Genomic DNA, 27,006 nt, shown 5'->3' with positions numbered 1-27,006 from the left:
AGAGGGTGGAACAGGAGGATCTAGGGTGAGCTTGGGAGTCACTGTGAGGGAAGGAGGGGGGTCTTGGAGGTGTGATTGCGCTCAGGACATCCTGGTCTGGCCCGGCCCAAAGCTGTGGTGGCTCGCGCGCAGCCGGCAGGTGGCGGTGTTCCCTTGGCTGCGTGGCGGCTTTGAGTCCCCTCCTCCCGCGCTCCCTCCCTCCCGGCTCCTTTCTCTGCGCTCTTGCTCCAGCTCCCAGCGCCCTCCCGCTCTCCCGGCCGCGGTGTCGCCCGCACCGCACCGCCCCGCCGCTGCCTACCGGCGACCATGGCGCACCGGGGAACCCCAAGCGCCCCGAAGCGTCCTGGCCTCACCGTGCTGGCCCCGAGCTCCCATGCTCCGCCGCCGCCGCGCTGGCCGCGCTTGTGGCCGCTGCCGCTGCCTCTGCCGCTGCTGCTGCTAGTGCTGGTGGCTGCCTGTGGGGCGGCAGGGCGCTCCCCCCAGTCCGGGAGCCTGGGTTCCAGCGTGCAGGTCACTCGGCTGCGGCACGCGGGACGCCCGAAGTCCGGAAATCGCGAGGATCCTCAGACACGAGGATCCGAGCCCAGCGCTCCGGGTCAGGGTCCTGGTCTTGCTTCGGGTCCCAGCGCAGATGGCGTCCCAGCTCCGGGCAAGGGGCGCAGGGCGCGGGCGGCGCCGGTGGCCAGTTCTGCCTCGCGCGTACAGGTCTCGCTCATCAGCACGTCGTTCGTGCTCAAGGGGGACGCGACACACAACCAGGCAATGGTGCACTGGACAGGAGAGAACAGCAGCGTAAGTGACCTCCGCGCGCCCCCTGCCCTGCCGGGACACCTCTGGATACTCAGAGAGACCACCACAGTCCCTTACTTCCGGACCACCCGCGGTCATCCCTGATGGGCCTTCTTGACGACTTGGGGGACTCGGGTCACCTCGGCGGCGCCCCTACTGGCTTTTGGCTATGGGTACTTTTGGAAGGGTACTCAAATTTGTGAGACTCGGTCTCGCTCATATGGCATTCCAGGAGATCTGGGGACCCCAAGCATCCTTGGCTTCTAGATCTGGGCTATGGGGAAGTCCCTAGAGTCTTTCTGATCCGGGCAGCATGACTCCAGGTCCTTGAGGGCCACCCGACTCTGTGCGGCGTGGATGGTGGGTCACCCACACACTGCACTGCACCCAGAGGCTCCAGCGTGCACCTCTGGAATTGCTGGCTCTGGAGTCCTTACTACCCGATCTACGCTGATTTTGGGGTCCGGGATATCCCTGTCAGTTTCATGCCCTGTTCTAAGACTCTTAATTCTAGGATTGTTCCTCGTCGTGTCTTGGTCCCCCGGGACTTAGGGGTGTTTAATGTTATTTAACGTCGTGAGGTCTTCAGCGCAGGGTGCCAACCCCCTGCCTTTCTCTCACACCTCTCCCTCTGATGGAGAGCTCCAACATCGTTCACCCTGTTCACCTAGACCCGTTCCTGTTTTGGTACTGCACCTCAGGGGCTTTGTTGTTCCTGGTTAAAGACCATAGTCCCTCTGTCCCCTCTGGGCTGTCGCAGGTGTATGCACACCAGTTTGCAAGTTTGTGCTATTCAGGGAAGTGTGTTTTCATGAAGGGGAGCTAGAAATCTCTCATCAGTGGCCTGTCCACTGTCCACTCACACTTTCCCACCCCCACCCCCAGTAACTAACTCCACCTCTTCTCTTTATCTTCCAAGTTTGGGGGGAAATACATAGGACCAAAGTCCCAGCATGTACTGGGGGTGGAGTGGGCGGGTCTCCTCTTTTGGACGTCGGGGGGCTGCAGACAGTTTTACCCCTGTCCCGTCTCCTAGCACTCTTGGTGACTGCTAGGAGGCTTCCATTTGTGCTGGAGAAGGGACAACCATGTGGCCTTGACTGGCCCAAAGCCCAGTCCTCCTGGCCCCTCCCCCACTGGCTGATTGTGGAGGATGCAGGTGCCTTCACTGGCCCCTAGTGAACGGCAACTCCGGGAAGACTAGCAGCCCTCAGAGGGCAGAGCTAGTGCTGTGGCTGCCGCTGGCCAGCAGGGGGCAGTTAGGGTGCTGATCAGAGCGCCTTAGGGAAGGTGGGGGCTTCTCCCAAGAAGGGTGTGGAGGTGTTCTGCTGTCCTTCTCACCTGAACTGGAGCACGTCCTCCGACTCTGGGTATGTCGCTGGTCCCAGTCTTTCAGGGCTGACTGTACCTGAAGATAAACTGTATCCCCTGTGCCTTAGGCTATTCTTCAGGACCCAAAGCTAGCCAAGAAACCAAAAAAAAGAACGGAACAGAAACCCACTGAGAGTAAGCTCCATGCTTTTGTAGTGTTGAGACTGATGATCCCACTAGCTTACTCTTGCGGCTCTGTTGATTAGCTTCTTGAGAGGAGGGCATGCAAGAAGAGAGTGAGACACTGGGTGGGTGGGGGTGGTGGATCCACAGGAGAGAGGACCAGCTGCCTCTAGGTTGGGTTTGTGTCCAGCAGAATCCCTTCTAGGCTCAGAGCCTGGCCCCTGAGTAACCTCCTTGGAGAGTTGAGGATGGAGAATGACTGACCGAAGAACTGGGAAGGAGACTTGAGGGATGCTCTTCTGGAGCCATTATGATGTGGGGCAGGTGTCAGACGTGGACAGTAGGGCACAGCCTGGTCCTTAGCTGATACCTAGCTGAATGTGTGTGGGACCACATGGAAACAGTGCCTGAGCATCTGAGTCAAGTCTTCTCTCTTCTCCTCCCTCACTGCACTCAGCCCGGGACCATAAGGAAGATGGGATGGGATTCTTTCCAGAAAACCTGGCCACCCGTGGCTGGACATGTGCTCAGAGGTTTACCTTGCCCGAGGAAACCCAGGAATAAAAAAAGATGGGCGAGGGCCACCTCTGAGAGCCGCCCCAGTAAACTGGGCCCTTTAGATGTGGCTCTCTCAGATCTGATTGTACACAGCACATTCTTGATGCATGAAGTGGCCTGCTCCCTCCATGCTCAAGGTGCAGTGGCAGGGACAAAGATGAGAGGCAGCACTTGGCAGCTGACTGGACGTTTTGCTCAAAGCCCCGCCTCTGTGAGCTTACAGGAGACTGGAGCAGACTGAGGGACTCTTTGCTGAGTGCTGTCTTTATGAAGTTGCCTTCTGCTGCTCTCTCCTGCCCTCTGCGGATGTGGTCCACGGCAGAGCCTTGGCTTTCTCCTGTCAGGTGCTTTTTTCAAAAGAAGAGCGCTGGGGGAGGGGCACAGCCTCTTCAGAAATGGCATTAGAACGCATCCCGCTAAGGAATGGGCTGAGGGATTGCGGGACTCAAGCTGATTCCCAGACAGTCCCTGTCACTGCAGCTCAGGGAACATATGTGAGTTTTCCTCGATTCTTCCAGCTCCCATGGAGATAGGGACAGGGACTCGCTTGGAAGTTCAAACAGGGCCTCTCCAGCTGACGTTTATCTGTGGCAACACATTGTTGTATGCGAGATGAATGCTTCATGGAAACCGACCACGGTTGCCTTTTGATAGACCCAGATTGGCCTGTGCACACAAGGCCCTGCGTCTCCACTCTGCCCTTGGAGCCAGCGAGGTTGTACGAAGGCAGGAAATAGAGCAGGTGCTGGGCTCCACCTGAGGGTGGCAGTTTCTTGTTAGCCTGGTAGGAGTGTGAGGTACTGTTTGGGGGGTGGGGGATTGCTAACTTTATCTAAGCACAGCCCCCAAACTCCTTCCCATAAGTCACTTGCACTGCAACTTTGACTCATGGTCCCACTTGAACATGAGCTTCCCACAGCCAGGTCCCATATCTGTACCTCAGACTGACGGTTTACCTCCGTCCTGCCTGCCTCATCCTGTGCTGTGTCTCCCAGTAGGGGTGGTGAGTGTTCACAGGTATTTCTGGGCAGATTAAGCACACTCCACCCCAGGCAACTGGTTGGAGTCCCTACCTGTGTCATTTCGTATAAATGCAGAGAGCCCAAGGTGGATCAGAATGTGGGTTCTCTGTTGGGAGGTTAAAGGCAGGCTACCTGCCTCGATTTCTTGTACAGAGGTATCATGGCCTATGCCTGAGTTGTATAGGAATTCGGTCATGACCCCTGCTGCAGGTCAGATTCCTTGAGGGCAGGTGGATTAGTTTGCTCTAGCTTTGTGACAAAGGACCATGATAGCATGGGCCCTTAGACAGCAAACTCCTTTTGTCCCTTTGTGCTTGCACCTGGGATGGGACCATTCCTTCCGATTGGGACATCAGTATTGGCTATACTGGTTATTGGGTTATAAGGCCACCTTGACAGACTCGTTATAATGGAATCACTGTTAGAAGCCCTACTCCAGATCTACTCAAGTTTGTATGTCCCGGATTAGGACTTCAACTGAAGGATTTTGGGGGAGGGGCTGACACAGTTTGGGCCCCCTTGTCATCCTCGGAATGACACACCTGGACCTCAGAGTCATCTGGTGGGAGAGATGAGATGGCCGTAAACTGGCAGATATGAGAATAGCACAGAAGAGGTGGCCTCAGGCCCGGCTCAAAGGATGAGTGGGGAGAGCAGATGAGAGAGGGAGAATGTTCTAGCAGGAGGGACAGCCCTAGCAAGACCTGTAGGTAGGAATTTGAAGGTCACACGTGCCCTGTAGAGACACTGGATGCCTTGTGTAGGAGCAGAAGCCTGAGGAGAGAGCTGGGAGGAGAGTAAAGTTTGCCCATGTCCCTCGGATGTGTACCCGAGGAGGCCATGGCGGTGTTGGGTTGGCGGATAAATAAGCTTTGGAGCCTGCTGGGCTGCATGTGTCTTGGGTCTTGGACCCTAGGATAGATGGAGGGGATGCTCTAGGCCTCTGTCTTTACCATGGAAAGGGGGACTTGGCTGGGCAAGAGTCAGATATTCCATGTGAAATGCATAGCTCAGAGCATGGCATATAGCCAGAAGTCACTATGATACCCAGCCTGGGTGTGGCCAGAAAGGCTGTAGGAGGGGTACAGGGTTTAGGCTAGTGGGACTCTGTACTGTTTGGGTTGTGCCTGGGCTGTTCTGGGGAGAGTGAGCCTGAGGGAGGCCACCAAGTAAGGATGAATGGTTTCCTGTCAGCCTCTCATGGTCTTCAGTGCTGGGCTCTGAGGCTCCGGGTCAGTCTCCAAATGAATGGGTCCTTTCCTGGCACAAAGCTAATTTAGAGCCTTGCTTTCTACAGCTGTGGTTTTACTGTGTCCAGGTAGAAGCATCTGAGTGGCTCCCGAGCATTTGCAAGTTCCTAAGTACAGGGCTCTGGGGAGCCACTATCCCTTTGCTCTGGGCTGGAGCAGAGGTCTGGCTTCCCATGGACACTGAGGCTGACAGCCTGTGGGCACTGAGTATTTGTCCTTGCAGCCACTACCGAGGTGTCCAGTGACCACTCAAGTGAGACCAAGACCAAGGATGCTGTGGCTGATGTTGAGTGTCTGTCACACGGGCTGTCAGGAGCTCGCCACTGGCATGCAAGCCTGTCAGGACCTTAAGTCTAGTGTCTGGATGAAGAATGAGGATGGAGACAGAGATGCCTGTGGCGTGTGACAGGCGGCAGTCACAGAGCGGTGTGCCGTGACACAGGATCTATAGGGGCAAACCACAGGTGCACACTCTGGGGGCCTCCTGATCTGTGCTGAGGGTGTTCCAGGGTCCCGAGCTGAGGGTGTCCTGGGTTCTGTGCTATGCAGAGTGCCATTGTATGGAGAGATCACAGGTGCTGATCACACACCAGAATCTGTGTGTGAACACGACCGTTTGTATCCTGTGTAACAGGAGATGCGAGGGGGAGGTCATCTCTGGTGACCCTGAGAGCCATTCTTGAGGGCAGGGGAGGCAGGCTAAATTTTTCTTTGGGCCCAGGCTCACACTCAGGGAAGGCTTTGCAGCCCTTGTGATGACATCTTCCCATGTAAGCATTTGATGTCCAGGGGGAGCGCTGCAAGAACCCCAGGGCCTGCAGTTCATCTCAGCTGTGGGGCCGTCTGAGGAAAATGAAGTCAACGACCACGTCAGTGAGCTGGAGGCCTGGATGGGAGGGGGCGTTTGAGGCTGGAGGGGCTGCAGACCCCGTCCCAGTGCATTCCACCTGAGCCAGGAGCTCTTTCAGGGATCTTCCCGGCTGGGGTCTGAGAGAGACTCTTGGCTCTGGTGGCACTGCCCACTTCTAGTGTCCCCATTGGGTACCTTCTCTGACTGGAGGTGGACAGCTGCCTTCCTTTGCATTTTTCCCCAATGTCAATGGATTGGTGTCACTGTGGACTGAGGTTCTCCTGTACTTTGAGTCACCTTCTCTGGGCCCCTCAGGGCTGATCTGTTCTTGATGCTTCTCAGGGTCCCTAATGGTGCTCGGTGTCACTCTCCCAGTACCTCCTGTAGACAGACCCTAAGGTCCTGTCCTGCTTAGTTCTCTACAGGGAGACCCAGAGTCCAGAAGATCGGCCTCCCTGTGTGTGTGCACGCGCACATGTGTGTGCGTGAGTGCGCATTTGTGTGTGTGTTAGTCTATGTGACTGTGTGTGAGTCTATGTGTGTGTCTCCATGTAAATGTGTATGTATCTGTGTGTCTGTCTCTGTGTGTGTGCATGTGTGTGCGTGCATCTGTGTGTGAGTCTGTGTCTGTGTGTGTCTCTGTGGGTGTGAGTCCGTGTGTCTCTGTATGAGTCTATGTGTGTGTGCATTTGTGTGTGTGAGTCTGTGTCTGTGTGTGTGTGTATGTGCTGGACTGGGCTGAATGAAGGGCTCTTGCCTTCAGCTCCTGTGTGCAAGACATGAATGGCCAGTAGGGCCTGGTGGGACTCATGGCAAGCGTTAGCATGTGTGGGAGAATGGGGGTGTAGTCACTAGTGTGAACCCCTGTGTGGTGGGTTCTCAGTCTCTGACCCTGGGGGACCCTGCCCTGTTCTCCAGGATGTCCGCTTGTCTCCCCATTAACTCAGGGCTTTCATTCCTCTCCACGCTCAGTCAGAAGCTCGCACCTCCAGTGCCTGTCCCCGCTGGAAGTGTTTACCCATGCACCCAAGCTTTCTTGGGTCTCAGTTTCCTCGTCTGTAACATGGGCAGCAGTGCCAGGTGATCTCCAAATCACTAGCAACTAGACTCTGTGCATACATTTAATTTATTCATAGAGATGTGGTGAGCAGGACTGAGGAGTGGGAGGACTTGCAAGGCCTAGTGCTGGCACACACAGCTCCCTCTTTTTTTTTTTTTTTTTGAGACAGTGTTTGTCTGTGTTAACAGCCCTAGCTGTCTTGGAACTAGCTCTTGTAGACCATATTAGCCTCTAACTTACAGAGATCCACCTGCCTCTGTCTTCCGAGTGAGTGCTGGGATAAAGGCGTGTGCCACCACCGGCAACAGTTCCCTCTTCTTAAGGCTGCTGTAGGTGCAAGCCTCAATGCCCCAAGGTTCCAGTGTGGACTCCAGCATCCGGCCCAGCCAGGCTCACCCTGATCCTGTTGTTCTACTTGGGGGAGGACAGAACATCTCTGAGCCTGCTTTTAGTTGGTAAAGTATGGATAACTGTTCATGTGTCAGGCTGGTAGATGGGCCCGGGTACCTGTGGAGCCCGGGCAGCATGGATGGGGCCTAGCCATGTTGTCAATGTCCTCTTCTACTTTGTGGTTTCCCAAGACCTTGGACATCACTTCCTTGTTCTTTCTTTTCTAGCAACAGTGTAGGCCCCAGCTCCCAGGAGCTGTGGACTCGGCTAATATTTGCTGAGCGTTTCTCGTGTTCCTGGCAGGGTTAACTACCAGGGCCGTAGCACGGAGCCCAAGGAAGCAAAGACCTTGCCTGGTGATATGCTGTGTGGGGACAGAATTCTGCCCAGAGTGTCCTCAGGGCTGTGTGAACTCGTGGACAGGAGAATTTGATAGGATTTCCTGGAGGAGGTGCAGAGGGAACCAGTCTGAAGAGCAAGAAGAAGAGCCTCACCCGATCCGAGGCGGAGACTGGGAAAGCGGGGATATTGAGACCCAAGGGAGGTGAGGAGCTGAGAAGCCTGGGGAGTTCACAGGCAGAGAAAGGGCGACAGCTGCCACCAGGGAGCCTGACACGGAGGTGCCAGGACAGCCCTTCAGCAAAGTTCCTGACACACTTCACACACCCACTTCTGCTTTAATGAAGGGCCTCTTTAGTGTGCAGTTGCAGAAGGTTCCAGAGCGCATTCTAAAGAGGTCATAAATTAGCTCATCCTCGCACCCCCATAAATTAGCTAGTCCGTGCACCCCTGCAGGGTTAGAGCGCAGCCTGTGACTTGCACAGGCCTCTCCAGAGTTGCCGTTACTCCATGCTGATGAGTTTCCAGTCAGGCCAGGACTTGCCAGCGGGTGATGTAAAGGAGCGTGGAGTTGGAGCACGCCTGGAAAACCAGCTGGGTGCCTTCATGGGCGCCTGAGCTTACAGGCTGCCATCTGGTTGGAGCTCTCTTGGGCCCGTACTCTAAGGCGGGATTCCTTATCAACCCTTGCAAGGGGTCCACTTGTGCTTCATCATCTTGAAGGCCCTCTTTGGGTGCTTCGGGAGTCACCAAGGGAGACTGAGCCCTGAGTGTGTAATGTCCCTAGGACTGCTGCTCAGGGCCTTTATATTCCCTCTGGGGGTGCAGGGAGCAGGATTGTGCTCTGCCCTCAGGACTTCTAGGCTGTAAAATATGGATAACAATCTATGTGTGTTAGGCTGGGCTTTGGCCTGTGCATTATGGACATCAGCAGTGTGCACACTTGTATTGGATCATTTCGTGGCTGCTTTGACTATGGGAAATCCTTTCAGGGCTTCGTGTGAGTGCCAGCTGGATTCTGGGTATGTGAAAGAAGTCACATGATGGTGAGGATGGATAGGCCACCGCACAGCAGGTTCATGCAATCACAGGTCTTCCTGGACCTGCCCCACAAGGCGGGAAACTGAAGACACAGTCATCTGGCTCCCAACTTGTGTAGGTGCTGGGTGATGGCAGACACTGGACATTCTCCACGACACCCTCGGATCGCTGACACTTTGCAGTCCACAGAGTGCTCATCACCCTGAATCCAATTAAGCTCCATTCATCATTTGAACATTGCCTGAGGGCTACCTGAGGGAGAGCAGGCCCTGGAAAGCTAGGGATAAGAAATAAAAAGTCCCCTGTTCTTTGAAGGTGGAAAAGCCCCTTCCTAGTTTGTGCTTTTTTAGCAGTTGGTTGCTTATTTGCACAGAAAATTACAATCATTTAATTAGTTTCTCCTCACACCAGCTCGAAGATCTTAAAATAACAGCACTCACCTTCCTTACTAATTTTCTAGCAGAAGCAGACAATTTGCTCCAGCGTTGAGCTAGCCTCAACTTGAGCACAGCGCGTCTCTTGCGGGCGCCATTTCCTGATGTTCATGGATAAATCGAGTTCAAACGAAAGCAAGAAAAGAGCCTGGTCAAGTGCAGGCTCCCGTGTAGATCAATCTGAAGTCAGAGAGTTCTTTTGGAGTTTTCTTGCCCTTGTGTGTTTTGTGAAGTATTGGAATAGATACTGTTGCCAAGGCTCAGAGGAGACGGGGCCTCTGCCAGTGAGGGTTACCTCCTGCCTCTGCCTCTGATGTAGCTTGACTTTACTGTAGCATTCTTCTCTGTTTGCAGAGAGCTCTGGATTAGGGACAAAAAAAATGAATAACCGCAGCTCCTTAGAACCGCCACATCCGGCAGCCTGTGCCCTCTCATTGTATAGATGATACTACCATATCGTTTCCGGCTGTGACCAATACACATGCAGTTGTCCTCAGGGCTTGCTGGACACACTCATCCCAAGCACGATTTGAGTTTCATTAGTACTGAACACAAGCGCTCTCTCTGTCTCTCTCTCTGTCTCTGTCTCTCTCTCTCTCGCTCTCAAAAATATAAGAAATATTTTGGGGCCAATGAGATGGCTCAGCAGGTGCTTGCTGCCAAGCCTAAGCATCAGGATGGGATCCTTGGAACCCACATGGTAGAAAAAGAACCACTGGCCTCCACACACATGCCACAACATGCACAAATGCATTCTCATGTGCACATATATACAACATGAATGAGAAATGTAAACATTTTTTAAAATAAATATTTTTATTTTTCTTTACTGTGATTTGGGTTGTGGTTATATAACATAAATCATTGTACCTATTTTTAACAGAGCTCAGAGGCAATAGGGCACTTGTGTTGCTGTGCAACCATCCCTACCTTTCATTTCTAGAATGTTCCCCCAGCTGAAGTTCTGTCTCTACTAAATGCTAATTCCCCTAGACCTGGCAGCCATCACTCTGAGTTTGACAGCTCTGGACCTCACATGAGTGGGAGCTACAGTATCTGTCCTTCTGTGATTGGCTTGTTAGCCTCCTGTCCTGTGTTCATCTATGTTGTGACGTGTGGAAGCATGTCCTCTTTAGGGGGCCATATAATATTCCATTGAATGGACCACATTTGTTTCCATTCATCTGACGGTGGGTGTTTGATCGTTTCCACCTTTGGCTGAGTGACTGAAGCTGTGAGTGCAGACCTACAGAGCTTCGTTTAACCCTGGCTTCAGATTCTTTGGGCATTTCCTTAGAAATATAACTGCTTGGTCACAGGGTGGCTGTTTAATTTCTGGATTGAACATGAACTTGAATGGTAGCAAAGTCCTTTTTGTGCTGCCTTGAATTTTGATACCTGCCAGGTTGGTGTGCGGCTACAATCCTCAGAGAGCCTTGAGTGCCTTGGCCTGCCTGTGCCCAGGAAGGAGGGTGGCGCGGCTGTTGCTGGAGCCAGCATGCTTCTGAGACTCTGAACAGAAGTTGTTAGTGAGCCTAGGAAATCTACATCCTTCACCTGTGTGATACAGCACTGGGCTGGGGTGGTGCTGGACCAAGGGTGGGAACCATGGAGAGCTGGACTCGTGTGGTACCGGGTCAAGGTGGGCATCACCATCTTGAGGTAGAGGTATTCTCCAGGTGTTGTGGAAGCTTCAGATCCCATTTCTAGTTCGTGCCCCTTTCTCTTCCTCCTAGCTTTTAGGCATTTTTCCCTATTGACTTCCTCATTGACCAGCTAAGTAATTCAATTTTCACTCCGTAAAAATAAAGCACTCAATAAAAATCCCTATGTTTTTCTCAATTTATTCCCATCAATACCTCTTAACCCTGCTGGAGTTTGTGGTCTGATTTATCATTTGATGGCCAAACAGGGCTTTTGGGTGTTTGAACCCAGCCATCCCAATACCCTGCTCTGTGATTTGAGGCAGCTTCTTGGTACCACCTTCCTCTGAGTCAGGCCCTGGGGGGAAGCCCAGCACACAGTGTTGAGTTTCCTGGCTTGGTGAGCTCCTTGTCTTGGCATGGGTGGAGGGTTCCTACCTCTCTATGCCATAGACCCCACCCACCTTGGAATGTAGATTTTATAGTTACTGCAAAATGGATAGGTATAAAGGAGGCCAACTCTTTGTGAAGTTATCAAGACACAACTAATCTCTTTGAAAACATTTGGTAAGAGGTGTGGGAGCTGTCATGATTTTGAAGCTCTTAACAGTGTAAATGACCTTTTGAGATGCAGGACTACCATGACTTGTCTAAAGTGATGGAGGCCCCGGTCCTGATGCTACTGCTGTGACTTTTCTAGTGCAGGGAATAGCCTCATTTTGTAGTCTTGAGAATAAAGACGTTGTTTCTTAGGCTAAGGCCATGGCTCTGGAAGAGTCTGCACGGAGACACACACAGACATCTGGGCTGGTGTAGTGCTGGCCAAGTGTGGGATTGGTGGAGATCTGGGCTGGTGTGGTGCTGGCCAAGGGTGGGATTGGTGGAGAACTGGGCTGGTGTGGTGCTGGCCAAGGGTGGGAATCGTGGAGATCTGGGCCTCTGTGGAGGCTGTGCTCCAGTGCGTGGCAGATGCTCAGTTAACGTCTGCTTATGATGTATTGCCACAAGAGACCACTGACCCAGCTCAGAGGCCCAGCTGCTGAGCTCCTGTAAGCACAAAGAAATCTCCATCTTATGCTGCAAGGCCCAGGTACACCACTGCAAGGAGAACAGCTAAGAGATGGAGATGGATGTGTCCTACCCAAAGACGAGCCAGGCTGGAGGGCAGGAGCTGCCTTAGTCCTATTGGAGGCTGTGCAGTCAGACTTAGCACAGGCTGTGCCCATTGCTGGACCAGCCTCGGCCCTCCTACCTGAACAGGTCAGCCAGGAGCCATTGTGCTCAATGGAGAGAAAACTCTTGCTCCCAAAGGAAGTTGGAACATTTAAATAGTGCCCTTGTCCTCAGCCCCATCTCACTTACGAAAGGCAGAGCCAAGCAGAAAACCCAGGGGACACAGCTGCCTAGTCTTTGACAAAGAGGGTTGGCAGAGATCAGAGACTGGGAAGGTGGTGTCGCTGGAGAACTTTCTGGAAAGAGCAAGTGGGAGGATTCAGGTCTTAGGGTTAGCAGCGGGGAGAGACCTTCCACAGAGCACTTTGCTAAGTCGCTTTTCTTCTCCACTGCCTACTGACTCAGCCACCTTTAAGATGTTTTACTCTTGAATTTTTGAGGGGCCCACCACCCAGCTCCCAGATAAATCACACCGAGGCTTTTACTAGTTATAAATGTCCAGCCTTAGCTTGGCTTGTTTCTTGCCCGCTTTTCTTAACTTAAACTATCCCATCTATCTTTGGCCTCGGGGCTTTTACCTTTCTCTGTTCCTGAATAACTTTTCTTTCCTTTTTACTCTGTGTCTGGCTGTGTAGCTGAGTGACTGGCCCCTCTCTTTGTTCTATCTTCCTCCTTCTCCACGTTTCTCCGTCTATTTATCCTCTCTGCCTGCCAGCCCTGCCTATCTCTGCTCCTGTCTCGCTATTGGCCAGTCAGCTCTTTATTAGCCCATCAGGTGTTTCAGACAGGCACAGCAACACAACTTCACAGAGTTAAATGGATGCAGCATAAACAGAGGTAACACACCTTAAAATAATTCCCCAACAGTCACCCTCATTTCTTCTGGGACACCGCCTTGCAGTCAGCGTCCAGGAGATACCAGCTTTGAAAGTCTGGGGATCCCTCTGTGCAGAAGCCCTTCAGATGACCTCTGCATGACCTCTGGGGCCTTGGCTTCATTCTGTGTCTGGGAATTGATAATGCTATTTCTAGAAGGCTGAAGAGGTGTTCTTCTGAGAGGTAATGATTGAGCACCTCCTGCTTGCACCCCCTCCTACCTCCTCCCGTTCTGCGTGTCACCCCACCCCACCATGCAGCCTGGGTTAGGGGGCCTTCTGCCTATGCTCTGGTGTGCTGGACTGTGCTGTTCTTGGTGGCCTCCTTGATGAGGGTGGCTTTGGTGGCTGTGCTCTGAGGAAGGGCTCTCTCCCCTGTATGGGGCCTCAGTTTCCCCATCCACTAAGGTGCTGTTGCCCCTGGACTATCAGGGAAGAGACTGGTCACACAGTTGCCAGAAATCATAATTTTCTGGCTTCTTAAACAGGATTTCACGTGGTTCCATTTTCTTCCCATTTCCGGAGTTGCTCACTTAAGTGAGACAAAGGCCCTCAGCCCCTCATGAAACACTCATCTCTAGAGCCTGTCTCTGAAGAGAGCCTTTCTCGTTGACATCTGGTTTTTCACAAGTTTCCTGATCTGAGTCATTGCTGGAATGTTACCTCTTAAGAGCAAGCCAGAATTTCTCTCCCCGTCGCTGGAGGCAGAGCAGAGGCCTGGCAGTGACCAGGAAACCTGAAACCCCATGCAGAAGGGGCTGGCGTAGGGACAGGACCCCTGAGCTTTCCAGCTCAGTGCTGGCTTTGCTGTGTCCTTCCTTAGGCGAGGCTCTGAGTGGCAGTCACTGGTATAGGTGAAGCTGTGGCACCGGGTGGCCCCTGTCTGGCCTGGCTGCTCCAACTTGGCATTTGCTTCTGGCCACTTAAACTTGTGAGCTGGTGTTGGGGGGATTTGATGCTGCCTGTCCATGTGACAAGACAAGGAGATCTATTGCCCCTCTTTACAGGGCAGGGGAAAACCCTGCTTCCTATTGTGTTTCCAGAGGCCTGTGGTGGGGGCTACTGTTTGCGAGAGACTTTGAGCATGGCCAGACAGGAAGAACAGTGTCAAGGCTGATCCACTCTTTCCTGCCCTGTAGACACACTGTGTGCCAGACTTGGTTCAAAGGATTCCTGAGCTATGATGCAAAGACCCTCCTGGCTTGATTGATTTAGTCTTACGTGTGTGTGTGTGTGTGTGTGTGTGAGAGAGAGACAGAGACAGAGACACAGAGACAGACAGAGATAGACACAGAGACAGAGACAGAGAGAGAGATGGGCTGGGATGCTACCCACAAGAGCATAGGAGGTTGCTCACTCACGGGCTCTGCAATGGGCTTTTTAGCATACACGAAGCTACAAGCCCCAACTTGGATGTGCTTTCTTAGCTCTTAGTGTGTGAACCCCAACACTGGTCACTTGGTTTCCACCTGAGCCCTGCTGCCCATGCTCTCCATCACTCAAGTTCTTCCTCCACCAAGGGCCACGTTAACTCTGCTCCCAGACCCAGCCAACACTGCCAACTGGGTGGGGTAAGAGGCACTGAGAGGCTCTGAGCCTGGGACACATGCTAAGCCTGGGACAGCATTGTATGGGTATCGCTGCCTGATTTCCCATAGACAGCGTTGTGACTGGGTGACTGCTCTATGCTCTGCTGCCATCCTGGAAGCCTGACCTCACCTCCCTGGATTTCACGCTGGCCTTTGTGGGACTTGCCTGCCTCTCTCTTTGGTCTTGTTACGGAGCCTGTGGAAAGTGGCTTCATCTCATGCTGGCTTGTGAGCTTCTGAGGAGGAGGAGGGGGTTCTGAGACTAGCCAGGAGCAGTGTGCACAGTTTGTGTGCCATGGAAGGGTGACAGGCGGGGAAACCTACTCCTGCAAAGTCAGCCCATCCTGCCTGCCTCAGTGGCCCTGCAGCTACACTTGCCTGTGACTACACTATCCTCCAGGTTGTGCAGCCTTTGTAAGCTGTGGACCTCATTAGGTTTGTCCTGTTTCTTAGGCAATGTGACTGACCAGGCCTGGCGGACCTGGTGGACCTGTACAAGACACTTGCTGAGTGACCATCACCCCCTCACACACTGTTACCCCAGTCCAGGAAGATTTGGTCTTGTGTCTCTCACCTTGCTCCTCTAGGCTTTCTCTGAGGGTCTGATTGTCCCGCTGTCTGGGTGGAAAGGGCCCTGTATGCTGGAGCCAAGAAGGGCTGGCTCGCCAGGTGTGGTGGCTACCTCATCCTTTGGAGCTGCTCTGTGGGTTCTGAGACAGCCCCAATCTGGTTTTTCTTGTCTCCTGAGCTCCCTTTCCAACCTGTGGGGTCAGGGTTGAGTATGACTGGGGAGGGAGCAGAGTGCCAGTGAACCCTCCAAGCTGCCAGTCTGCCAGTCTTCGCTATGCCTGGGCTTGGCCTAATTTGCCTTTGACCCAGACAGTCAGTGTGTCAGTGAGAGTGATGTGGCTGGAGCAGCTGATTCATATGTGAAGCTGTGAGGGATGTCGTGGCCAGACCCTTCACACGAGGGGGTGACATGCCTGGGTTGGTATCTCCCTGCCTGAGGTGACAGCCCAGTGGGAGGGGCCCATGGTGACTTGGGCACCGGTGGGCAGGAGCTGTGGGGAGGAGGCTCTTAGGCAGAAGCCCAGTGAATGTGTAAGGAGTCCTGTGTGTGTGTGTGTGTGTGTGTGTGTGTGTGTGTGCACGTGCATGCATCTGCAAAGGATGACATCATAGAATTGTGGTAGGGAGAGGACATTCAGGTATGACATCAGGCTGGATCCTGCTAGCCACACTTACATATCTGACTTCTGTCTGCTGGGGTCCATGGCCCTGTTGCTGACTTGATGCTGGCTCACAGGTGACCACTGTGAGCATCCTACCTGTCTGCATCAGACAGACGATGCCTGACCTCCCTGAACATGCTCCCAGGGAAAACAGGAATATGAGGTGTCCTCCTTACAGAAGACTGTCAGGGCTGCTCTCTGATCCTTTACCACCTGTTGGCCCTCATCCAGAAGCCCATGGCCAGAGCCTTAGTGGGGCTTCGTGAGTCTGAACACTGTGGTGACCCCAGGACCTTGAGTGGGCTGTGGCTAGCTGCACTTCTCAGAACTCTGCTTGGCCAATGTCAGGGCTGAGTCATGGTTGCAGACTCTGTTCAAGAAATCTCACGTTTCCCCATATTTTTCTCAAGGCGATAAATTCTGCACTGAGGCCCCTATTATACTGCAGGAAAGAAAATCCCCAACCCCCTTCCTGGAGGAGCCTGGAAGCTTCTAGAGGTGGTGGAGGCCAGGAAGGAAGAACCTGGAAGGGCGTATCATCAGGGCAGGCAGGGACATGCAGTCCATCCTCTTACACTCACTGGGGTAGCTTTTTAAAGGCTGTGGTTTGTTCTTGCAAAATTCCACCAAGTACAGACACATCCCAGTGGCCATGAAGAGGGAAGCAGGTGTGCTGAGGTGGGGGCCACTTCCAGGAGGGGCTGTGTGTGGCTAAGACTCCATCCCTAATCCTCTAATCCTTAATCCCCTTTATTCTCTCTCCTCTGGAAGACAGTGAAAGAGGAATTTTTTTATGGTCGTGGAAGTAGATAATGATTGCTCTCTGGTGTTGGTCTGCATAATTCTATCAAGAGTGTGTCCTGTTATCTGGTTGGGTAGCCTTTACCTGTGGCCCCGACTTTCCAGCAGCTTCCCATCTGTGTGGTGGCGGCTGTGTTTGTATGTGTATGTGCACATATGCGCATGAGTGTGTGCATGCTTGTGTGTGTGCATATGTCTTATGTGTGATTCTTATGGAAACTGAAGATGGTTGCAGAGTGTGGGAGGCAGGGTGGCTCCTGAGAGTGTTACTTAAGGCTTCATCTCTGGGATGCTGCATTCTGTCTCTTGGTTCTAGAACCTTCCTTTTTTTCAGTGTCTGCACCCCATACTCTTGACCCTGACTGACTGTGTTCTGACCTACGTCAAGTTTCAAGTTGGGTGCTCGCTTCCACTTCCATCTCCACTGGTGTGCCCTGTAATGTTGTTCACAAGAGCAGACCCTTGGTCACAAGTCACAGAAGTCCAGCCTCTGCTAACTGAAGTGAGGGATTGGAATTCACTCAGAACTGAAGCACCCTGTGCTGGCTTCAGGCATGTCTGCCTCTAGGGGCTCTGATGTAGGCACCATCAAGCTGTCTGGACTCTGGCTTTCTTGTGTTTTGTTCCCTTCTTGAAGCCCTAGGCCACTCTGTGAGAATCAGGCTAAAGATGGCTGCATACCCAAGCTTGTCAAGAAGCTTACAACCGAAGCTCTGGCCTCGCTTGAACCCTTCTTGTTGACCAGAGGTTAAAATGCTGGGTGAGCAGCCTGGACTCACACACCCACTCTGAAACCACAGGCACAGATTCTGGGGGTGGAGTTTTGTCTCCATAGGTAGATCAGGTAGCCCTAATGCAAAACAGCCCGGTCAGAAATTGTTGGGGAAATGTGACATGCCCTAAGTGTGATTGTCATATCTCTGGAGAAAGGGACCTCGAGGTCACCTCTGTTCAGAACCGATGATGTATTTCAGCAGCTTTGGGTACAGCCCCAAAATCAGAACCCAAACAAGTTGAGAATCTCCGTGTAGGATTAGGGAAGACTGGTCATTCTGGAGCCTGGCCAGGGCTCGCATTGCAGAGTTGAGGAAGGGCCTCTAGGAGATGGGAGGCTCAGCAGGATTCAGCCTCTGAGATCGGACAGGCTGTCAACCAGGTCTGGTCTTCCCAGGTCAGCACCTCTCCAGAGGGACCTAGAGGCTGGAATAGTGGGATAGTGGTTAGGGGTCTCAGGAGACAGCATTGCCCACAAGCCTCAGGGGATTTTCTTCCCTGCTCCCATTCCCTGGAAGAGCCTGAGGTTTCTTTAGGGAGTGAGTGAGCCTCACTGTCCCTGGAGGTGGGGTTGTTTCCTATGCCAGGAAGCTGGCTGGCAGGTTTTGTTTGGGCGCCTTCAGCCTCCAGCCTGGCATTAGTGACTGCTGAAGTGTTTATAGGAAGTTGAAGTGGAGGTGAACCCCAGATGGGAATCCTTATGGAAAGCCAAGAAGGAAACCAGGCTCTGCCCACGGCTCTGCCTGCCAGGGATAGCAGGAAGGCATCCCATCCACCAAACACCATGTGGGCACTTGTCATGTGTGTGTGGTCTCCAGGGAGCAGTACTAGAGCACTCACAGGCCCTTAGAGTTTCCCGGGTGCTTGGAGGGTGCCCACTGGGATACCCCCAGACATGGGCCGCTTGCCCCTTGCTGAGTCAGTACGTTCCAGTGTGTCTGGTCTTTGCCTAGAGGTGAGGTCAGTGTGGAGCTAGGCTTGTACAGGGTGAAGAGGCTGCAGCAGGGCTGCTTCTGCCTGGGACCCAAGGATGCCCCCAGCTCCTTAATGATGGGCGTTCCTACATAGGAAACTCGGAGAAGGTGGCATGGACTCAGTGCTCGGTGGTGCTGAGCTCTGCCCAGTTGCCCTGGTTGCTGGTGAATGGAAGAAATTAGACGCTAAAGAGAGATTGGCTTTCTCGGCCTTGGAAGGGGGGGACTCTCACTTCACAGAGCACCTAGGTCATAGTGTGTCCACCTGGAGCTGGGGTGCAAACTCTGGGATCTGAGGTTGCTGCAATGGGTCATATAAATATCTGTTAAAACAATACAGGTTTGTTCTTATCCAACCTGGACACCAGAAGTCAACCATATTGAGCCAAAGTTGGTGGTGGGTAGAACTGTCTCTTCCAGAGGTGTGTGTGTGTGTGTGTGTGTTTGTGTGCTTGTGTGTATGTATGTGCTTATGTGTATGTGTGTTTGCTTATGTGTGTGTGCTTGTGTGCTTATGTGTATGTGTGTTTGTGTGTGTATGCTTGTGTGTGTGGTTGTGTGCATGTGTGTATGTATATGTGTGCTTGTGTGAATGTGTGTTTGTGTATGTGTGTGTGCTTGTGTGCATGTATGGTTATGTGTGTGCTTGTATGGTTGTGTGTGTGTAGGATCTGTTTAGCTGCTGCAGATTCCCCAGTTTCTGACCCTTTGGCCTTTATCTCATTTGTTGCCTCTCTGCTCCTAATGTGACAGGTCTCTTTCTCATGATAACTTTCCTGAATCCCTCAGGGAGGACGCTGTGATGACAGTGGGCAGTCCTCTCCCCCATCCTAAAACCTTCAGTGCCATCCACAAGTCTGTTCATTAGAGAGCCTCTACCTGACTCTGAGACTTGGCTGTGGGCGTCAACTCCTGATGTCCTCCTCCAGTACAAAGGTGAAGACCCTGGGCTCGTAGCTCAGGAGACCCACTATCAACACTGCAGCCCCTCTGAGGCCGTGGTTTGATGTCATATGTTAGCTTAGAGGCTTCCTGATGGGGAATATTTATTAAGGTGTGTGACTTTTGTTTATGCTGTGTTTGTTTAACTCTGTGAAGCTGTGATTCTTTGCCTGTCTGAAACACCTGATGATCTTAATAGATGAATAGCCAATAGAGTGGCAGGAGGAAGGATAGGCGGGACTATCAGGCAGAGAGTATTAATAGAGGGAGGACAAGGCACAAGATAGAACAAGGATAGCGTTATTTTTTTTCTGCTGTGCAGTACTTCATTGTGTAAATGTAACACATTTTCCTTATCCATTCTTCGGTTGAGGAGCATTTAGGTTGTTTCCAGGTTCTGGCTATGACAAACAAAGCTTCTATGAACATAGTTGGGCACATGTCCTTGTGGCATGACTGAGCATCCTTTGGATATATAGCCAAAGCAGTATTACTGGGTCTTGAGGAAGGTTGTTTCCAAATTTCCTGAGAAATCGCCATACTGATATCCAAAGGGGCTGTACAACCTTGCACTCCCACCAGCAATGCAGGAGTGTTCCCTTTACCCCACAACCTCTCCAGCATAAGTTATCATCAGTGTTTTTTGATCTTGGCCATTCTTAGGTGTAATGTGGAATCTCAGAAAAAATATAATGACATCTTGAAATTTGCAGGCAAATGGATGGATCTAGAAAACGTTATATTGAATGAGGTAACCCAGACCCAGAAAGACAATTATATGTACTCACTCACAAGTGGTTTTTAAACATAAAGCAAAGAAAACCAGCCTACAAATCACAATCCCAGAGAACCTAGACAACAATGAGGACCCCAAGAGAGACATACATGGATCTAATCTACATGGGAAGTAGAAAAAGACAAGATCTCCTAAGTAAATTGGGAGCATGGGGATCTTGGGAGAGGGTTGAAGGGGAGGGGAGATAAAGGGAGGGGAGCAGAGAAAAATGTATAGCTCAATAAAATCAATAGAAAAAAAGAAAATAATTACTAAAATAATAAAAAAGATAGAACAAGGAGAGGAGGACACTAGGGGTCAACCACCCAGCCAGCCACCGAGGAAGAAGGAATGTAAGATATACAGAAATAATGAAGATAAAAGCCCAGAGGGAAAAGGTAGATGGGATAATTTAAGCTTAGAGAAGCTGGTAAGAAACAAGTCAAGCTAAGGCTGAGAATTTATAAGTAATAATAAGCTTCCACATGCTTTATTTGGGAGCTGGGTGGCGGACCCTCCAAAGGAGACCAAAAAAGAACAAAAACATCCAACAACAGCTTCCCATGCTGCTATCGTAGGAGTGACCCGCTCTTCAAACCTTCGCCACTCGGCAGCCTCCTACTGACCATTTCTGACAAGTCCCTGCCCTGCTGGCTGTTTCTTTCACTCTCTAACCCCCGGCTTGCCTGCTGTTGCCTTTCTTAGGTCCTTCATTCTAGAGACAGCATGCTCCACCCTTGCTGTCCTTTTGTATTCTGTGATCACCTCAAGGTGCAGGACCAGTTCCTACCATGACCATGGGCATTGTGGTACTCAGCAGGTGGCTGGGGACAGGGCTGTGCATGGGCAGTAGTGGAGAAGCTGCAGGTGGACCAGAGGAAAGGGGCTTAAAGTGATGTGTGTGTGTGTGTGTGTGTGTGTGTGTGCCCACAGAGGCCAGAAGAGGGTGTGAGGATCCCTGAAGCTGGAGTTGCAGGCGATTGTGAGCTGCCTGATGTGGGTCCTGGGAGTCAAGCTCAAGTCATGTAGAAGAGTGGGTAGTGGGGTGCGCACATAACCATCCAGTCATCTTTGATACAACCATTGGCCAGGCCTGCCACCTCGAAGCCTTTCTGGCCAGGCTTTGTCTCCGCGGAACACCCATGCAGCGGGAGGCCCAGTGTCGCCTACTTGTCAACGCTGAGGCCTTCAGGCTGCTGTGGCATCTAGAATGGCAGGTGGCTCCTGGTCTGGGGAAGGGAGCGGCCTCTGCACCTGCCACAAACATGTTCAGAGCCTGTTGTTAGTGTCCTTGGGTTACTTCCTGCTCAGTGTGAGACAAACATAGAAACAAGGGAATGAGACAGTACCCAGTTGTTAAGCATGAGTCAGAAGAGAACCCACATTGGGTAGGGCCGCTGTGGCCCAAAGGGCCAGGAGGACGCCAGAGACAATGGGGGTTTTCCATGGATGTATGTGCTTTGGAGTGTGCAGTTGAGGGCCTGCGAGAGGGGACATCTGGCTGGCACCACAGGGACAGAGGTCAAGCCTTCCTCTGCCACAGCTAACTGAATGAACTTAGGCAGGTGGTGGCCTCCGAGACCTGGTTTCCCTGAGTGTAAACTGGGCCCTTGGCTATGTGTGAGCCTCCCAACCAGCCTCCATAAGCCAAGGTCTGGACCTGGATGTTCGTGTTCCCGAGGACTTGGCTAAGCTAAAGGTCATATAAGACAACGGGAGAAACCCTGGTGAGGCGTCCATGCTCTTAACTACGCCTGGCTAGTGGCCCTGCTGTGGCCAGGTATTCCCCATCTGCATGCCTAGGATGGGTCCTAATGGTTCTCTTTGCCCCTGCCTCAGAGCAGGGAAGTTTCAGATGCAAGCCTGCTTTCACTGTGGGAGACCAAACTATTTAACCCAAAAAGCTGTTGATCATGCCACATCCTGCCCTAAGTTATCCCATGTTGTGTAAATGGGAATTTATTGTTGTTCAGTGAATTCTAACATTGTGGAAGGACACATGTTCATCTGTTTCTGTCGCGACAAAATCTCCCGAGGATTCGTAGGCTGAGGAGTTTTTCTTTCTCTGCGTTTAACTTTTCATAGACATTAATTATAGATATCGACTCCAGCCCAGCAAAGTAATTCCTCCCTCCAGAGACTGAAGGCATTCAAAGACAGCTTCCTGCTGAACCCAAGCGACCCTCACCCTGTGTGGGGTGGCCACGTGGGCCTGAGGAGTTAAGGATGCTTGAGAGCATGGCAGACCCATCTTGACCCCCACCACCCCAGACCCTGCTTGCCCTGAAGCCTCCTGCACTGCTCTTGTCCATGCCCTTGGGAGATGACCAATGTGGTAATGAGGCCACATTGCTGTGATAAGAATATGTATCTCATTCCCTGAAAGCCACTCGAGACACATCTGAGGGCTTCAAAACAAATTCACCAGCAAGATTAGAGATTCGCTCGCGCCCCCTCCAACCCTGGAAGCGGAACCCCAACTCGCTAAATCGGCTTGAGGCTGTGGATCGGAGGCCTGGTGCCATGTGTCCTGTTTGGTGGAGGGAGCACTAGTGTGGAGATGTCCCCTCTGAGGACACAAGCTCAGTGCTAGGAGCTGTCCTAAAGCAGAAATCCAGGGACAGCAGGTGACAGCCCTGCTCCCCCTGTGTGGGGTACGTGTTAGTTATGACGTGACATCTGCCCATCACCTTGTATGCTTTGTACGCTGGGTGCCTAAGGCACAGTGCACAGTAGGCCTCGGGGTGGTGATTGAAGATAGTAGAACAGAGCATCTGAGGGAGAGGGACCTGGGCAGTCCCTGGTGCCACGTGGTGAATTTGATTGAAGATAGGAAGAGAGTGTGGAACAGAGTGTCAGAGGGAGAGGGACCTGGGCAGTCCCTGGTGCCACGTGGTGAATTTGCAAACCAGTTTTCTGGAAATCTCAACCCATCATTCACTTAGATGAGTAAGTTGGTTCAGGCAAGTGGATTGGCTGCTTTCTGGCTTAGGGGCAGAGGGGCCATGGATATTTCCCCAGTTCTGGAAAGTTCAGTGTACAGAGATTTGAGTCAGGTACTGTTTTTGTGGGTGTGGCGTCGTTCCTTCCCACCACAAGCTTGGGCTCCGAGCAGTGGCAAGGGAGAGGGAGCGAGATCCAGCGACCAGGTCTGTAGCCCCCCTCCCCCCCGTGTTGCTCTTTGTTTCCAAACCTGCTGGAGAAACTAAATGATTAATTAAGTGGCACCCACACAGTTTTTTTTTCTTCAAGAATGATTTTTTTTAAACAAAGCAATGCTCTAGTGGCTTGTCAGAGGGGGTGGAGGGGAGAAAGCTTTAATGGTCTTAATAAATCACAGTTACTCACGTGCGCAGGCAGCAGGCAGAGGAGGTGCCTGATTAAGCATCTAATTGTGTTGATTGAGCTGGCCACGCCCCCTGGAGGGGTGGCCATATTGCCCAGCGATCTTGTGAGCAATCCCTACCACCGCTTCTTGCTTCTTTCCTTCCTGTTTCAGAACCAGTGCTACAGAGGGGTCCCTCCAACCTTTGCAGCCACCTTCTGGTGGTTTCTCAAGGCTCTACATGAAGGTGGATATGGGAGCCACCTTAGTTATCTCAAGGGATGGGGTGTGCAGTCCCCACCTCTGGCAGCATGGCCAGAGGCACAAGGACTCTATAGTGACAATCTGTGTGGCCTGCCCCTCTTTGGCACCCTCTCATCTCAGGTCTGTGATGATCAAATGTAATGGGGGTTGCCAGGTGGTGGAGGCACACACCTTTGATCTTAGTACTCGGAAGGCAGAGGCAGGTGGATCTCTGTGTTCAAGGTCAGCCTGGTCCACAGGGGGAGTTTCTGGACAGCCAGAGCTACTCAGAGAATCCCTGTCCTGGGTGTGTGTGTGTGTGTGTGTGTGTGTGTGTGTGTGTGTGTGTGTAGCTGGGGTCATGTGAGGGTGACCCGTAGCCACTGGCCAGTGAGCACAGCTGCTGTGTGAGTAATGCCGGCTGCATCTGGAACATGGCAGAGTTTTGTGCGGGGCTGGGCAGGCATAAGGGACAGAAAGACATACACAGTCGGCTGAAGTGGGAAAGGGAGGTGCACTAAGGGCAGTTTCATCCAGAAGAAGGCCAGCAGCTTCCTGGAAGGGGAGACTCTCATGGAGCCTTGGGGGATAATTGACATTAAGTCCCCACTTGCCAAGTCTTGCCTCAGTGGATCTTACTGGGAGGAACTGCTATAGACCTACAGACAGTGACATAAACCCGGTCACCGCTGCGTGGAAAAACCTAGCAATAGCAACCTAAAGGATCTTGAGTAGTCAGGATAGATCTGGGGAGGGGGCATTTTGGAGCCAGAGGTAGGAATGAGTCTGTCCCATTGGGGAGACAAAACGTGGCAGTGTCGTGACCCAGCAGTCTCCCTCTGAAGTATAGTTCGAAACTCATGTCTATGTTGTAACCTGCAAGTGAATTCTTTGCTATATTTTCATATCCCAAAGCTGGCAGCGACTCTAATGTCCATTGCAGACCTGTAAGTAAACTAAACATGGTATATCCATACATATCCATACTACAGATTTTAATTTGGTCATGGGGGGGGGGAGTGGAGTACAAACATTCACTAAAACATGGCTGCACCTCTAACACCTTCTGCTAAGTGAGTCCCAGAAGGCCGCATACTGTTTGATTTCCTCTTATGAAATGACTATAGCGGGGAAGTCTATGGAGGCAGGAAGTAGACCTGTGATTGCTTTAGCCTGCAGGAGATTGGGGCTCAGGAGCTAAGGGTGAGACAGTGGAATGTTCTGAAGTTGCAGCGGGGGGGACCTGCGGATGTCCTCAAACCTGGGGTGGTGCCCCTGGGTGGATGAGAGGAGCACAGGGGTGATATCTCTGTGAGGCTATGAGAAGAGGAAGGAGGGAAACCAAAGGGTGGTGGGAAGGGGCCGCCTGCTGAGAGACGCATGGGCAAAGGTTGGGCAGAGCGCAGAGCTGGTACAGCAACAGCAGGCACAGTGGCAGGGTACCAGGGCTCCTGGGTGGGGGGCGTGCAGAGGAGCTGCACTGGCGAAGATCATTCTTGTGCACTTCATCTCTGTTGCAGCTCTCTGTGGTGAAAGCCCTGAATCTCTGCAGTGAGAGCCCCGAATCTCTGCAGTGAGAGCCCCAAATCTCTGCGGTGAGAGCCCCGAATCTCTGCTGTGGTGGTCTGCCCCGGGTCTCTTGCTGTGGCTCTCTTCATGGCTCTCCGCTATGTCCCTCTGCCATGGCCTTTCTGCTGTGACCTCTCTATCATGGTTCTCTGCCTTGATTCACATGTCTTCCTTCTCCCAGTGCGGCAGGAACCTTCTAGGCCCCCAAGCCTTAGAAGTTTCCGAGAGCCACTTCCGTTATCAAAGACCTGTCCAGGTTCCAGGAGGTTGATGCTGTTCCCTTTCCGGTAGAGTAATAGCACAGAATTTGGGGGCTTTACCTGAATCCCGCCATAGTGAGAAAGTGTGCTTGTGACAAGTCTGAACCACAAGCAGCCTCTTTAGCTCAAGACCTTTGAGATGACAACATCCCTGACCTCTGTATGACCGAGGGCTAGAGTGCCCTGTGGCCAGTCTGAGGTCACAGCCAGGGTCCGCCCCCAGGTCAGATGCCTTGGCATCCACATATCCTTCCAGAGCTGGGATCCAGGGCAGTACGTGATGGGGCTTGAGCATCTCTGTTTGCTCAAGGGTTAAGTCTGGTTGAGGGTCGCCTGGTGTGGAGATTGATGAAGAGGATTTATTGCTAACAGGTGGAGGGCGCAGGCATTTCTGGAGACCCAGAGATAGCCTTCCCCTGAGACCCACTAATCCAGAGGCCATCTGTCCCCACGAGTCATTTCTCTGGTTAATATGCAGAGACACTGCAGGTTCCAGTGTGGAGCTGCCGTGGACCACAGCACACAGGGAGGGCAAGAGTCTGGCCCTGAGTTCAGGATTCCTCTGGTTTTTTTGGGGGGGGAGGCTTCCCCATTCCCCAGGTCACAGCTTGGAGGACATCCAGGAACTTCTGGGTGTGGCTCCTTCCTGTTTTGTTTTCCCGAGCTGGTCCTGCCCCTGGCTCTCAGAGGTCTCACTGGATGACATCTTCACTGGGGGTGATTCCTGGACTCGGGTTGAGGGGAAGGGAGTCACCTTCACGCCTCACGTGCGCCACACCCTCTTGGGCTCAGAAGTTGAGCATGCCTGTTAGCTCCTGGAGCTAACCAGACCTTAGCTGTCCGTTTGGTCCTTCAGACTGTACCAGATTAACTCTAACCTCGAGTGCCCCCTTTTTCAGACTGAAGATGTCCCCCCACAACCCTCCACACATGTCCAGGGCCTGATGCTTATATGCTCTTTGGCTGTGCACCCTGCTGTGTGGGTGGAGGTGGGATGTGTAAGTTTCTTTCTCAGATTCTCAGAAAAAGTGCCCTCAGCACCACATGGTGAGGAGGGATGAGGGTGAGGGACTGGTCAGTTAGAGTGGGTGGCGGCAACGGCACTTTGGATCTTCTATATGACTCGGGAGGTGGAAGCTGGGACCCCTCACTGCGGGGAGCTTATGGGGCTGGAAACAAGCCTGGTGTGTCTGCTCCGTCCTCATTGTCACTGACATCCAAGACAAGGGTGAGGCAGGTCCAGCTTCTCATAGCATTAACCCTTTGTGACCCTGTGCCAGCCGGTCTCTGGGCGTAGGCCTCCCCTTGTGACCTGTAACCTCAAGACTTTAGTAAGGACTCTTTCTGGTTCTGGAGTTCACTGCAGCCTGTGGATACGAGGGGAAAGCTGAGCCCCCTGATGTCTTAGTTACTATTCTGTTGCTGTGAAGAGACACCATCACCAAGGCAACTCAATCAAAGCACATAATTGGGGGGCTTGCTTACGTTTTCAGAGGGTGAATCCATGACTATCATGGTGGGGAGCATGGTGGCAGGCAGGCATGGTGCTGGAGCAACAGCTGAGAGCTTACTTCTTATCCATGAGTTGGGGGGGGGCAGAGAGA

At 52.4% G+C, this 27,006-nt stretch overlaps 1 protein-coding gene across 2 annotated transcripts in view; it reads left to right on the top strand.

Annotated features, from left to right (window-relative positions):
* The first annotated feature begins 231 nt into the window (after window positions 1–231).
* Sorcs2 (sortilin related VPS10 domain containing receptor 2) overlaps window positions 232–27,006 on the top strand; it is a 383,758-nt gene continuing 356,983 nt past the window's right edge. For both annotated transcript variants that reach the window (XM_005365937.3, XM_026788658.1), the window contains exon 1: window positions 232–792. In XM_005365937.3, the coding sequence (XP_005365994.1) occupies window positions 307–792 (486 nt within the window). In that variant the 5' untranslated portion in view covers window positions 232–306. The remainder of the gene's footprint in view (window positions 793–27,006) is intronic.

Source organism: Microtus ochrogaster, unplaced genomic scaffold (genome assembly GCF_000317375.1).
Source record: "Microtus ochrogaster isolate Prairie Vole_2 unplaced genomic scaffold, MicOch1.0 UNK5, whole genome shotgun sequence".
In the NCBI taxonomy this organism is placed as follows: domain Eukaryota; kingdom Metazoa; phylum Chordata; class Mammalia; order Rodentia; family Cricetidae; genus Microtus; species Microtus ochrogaster.
This window is presented reverse-complemented; position numbering and strand designations above follow the sequence as displayed.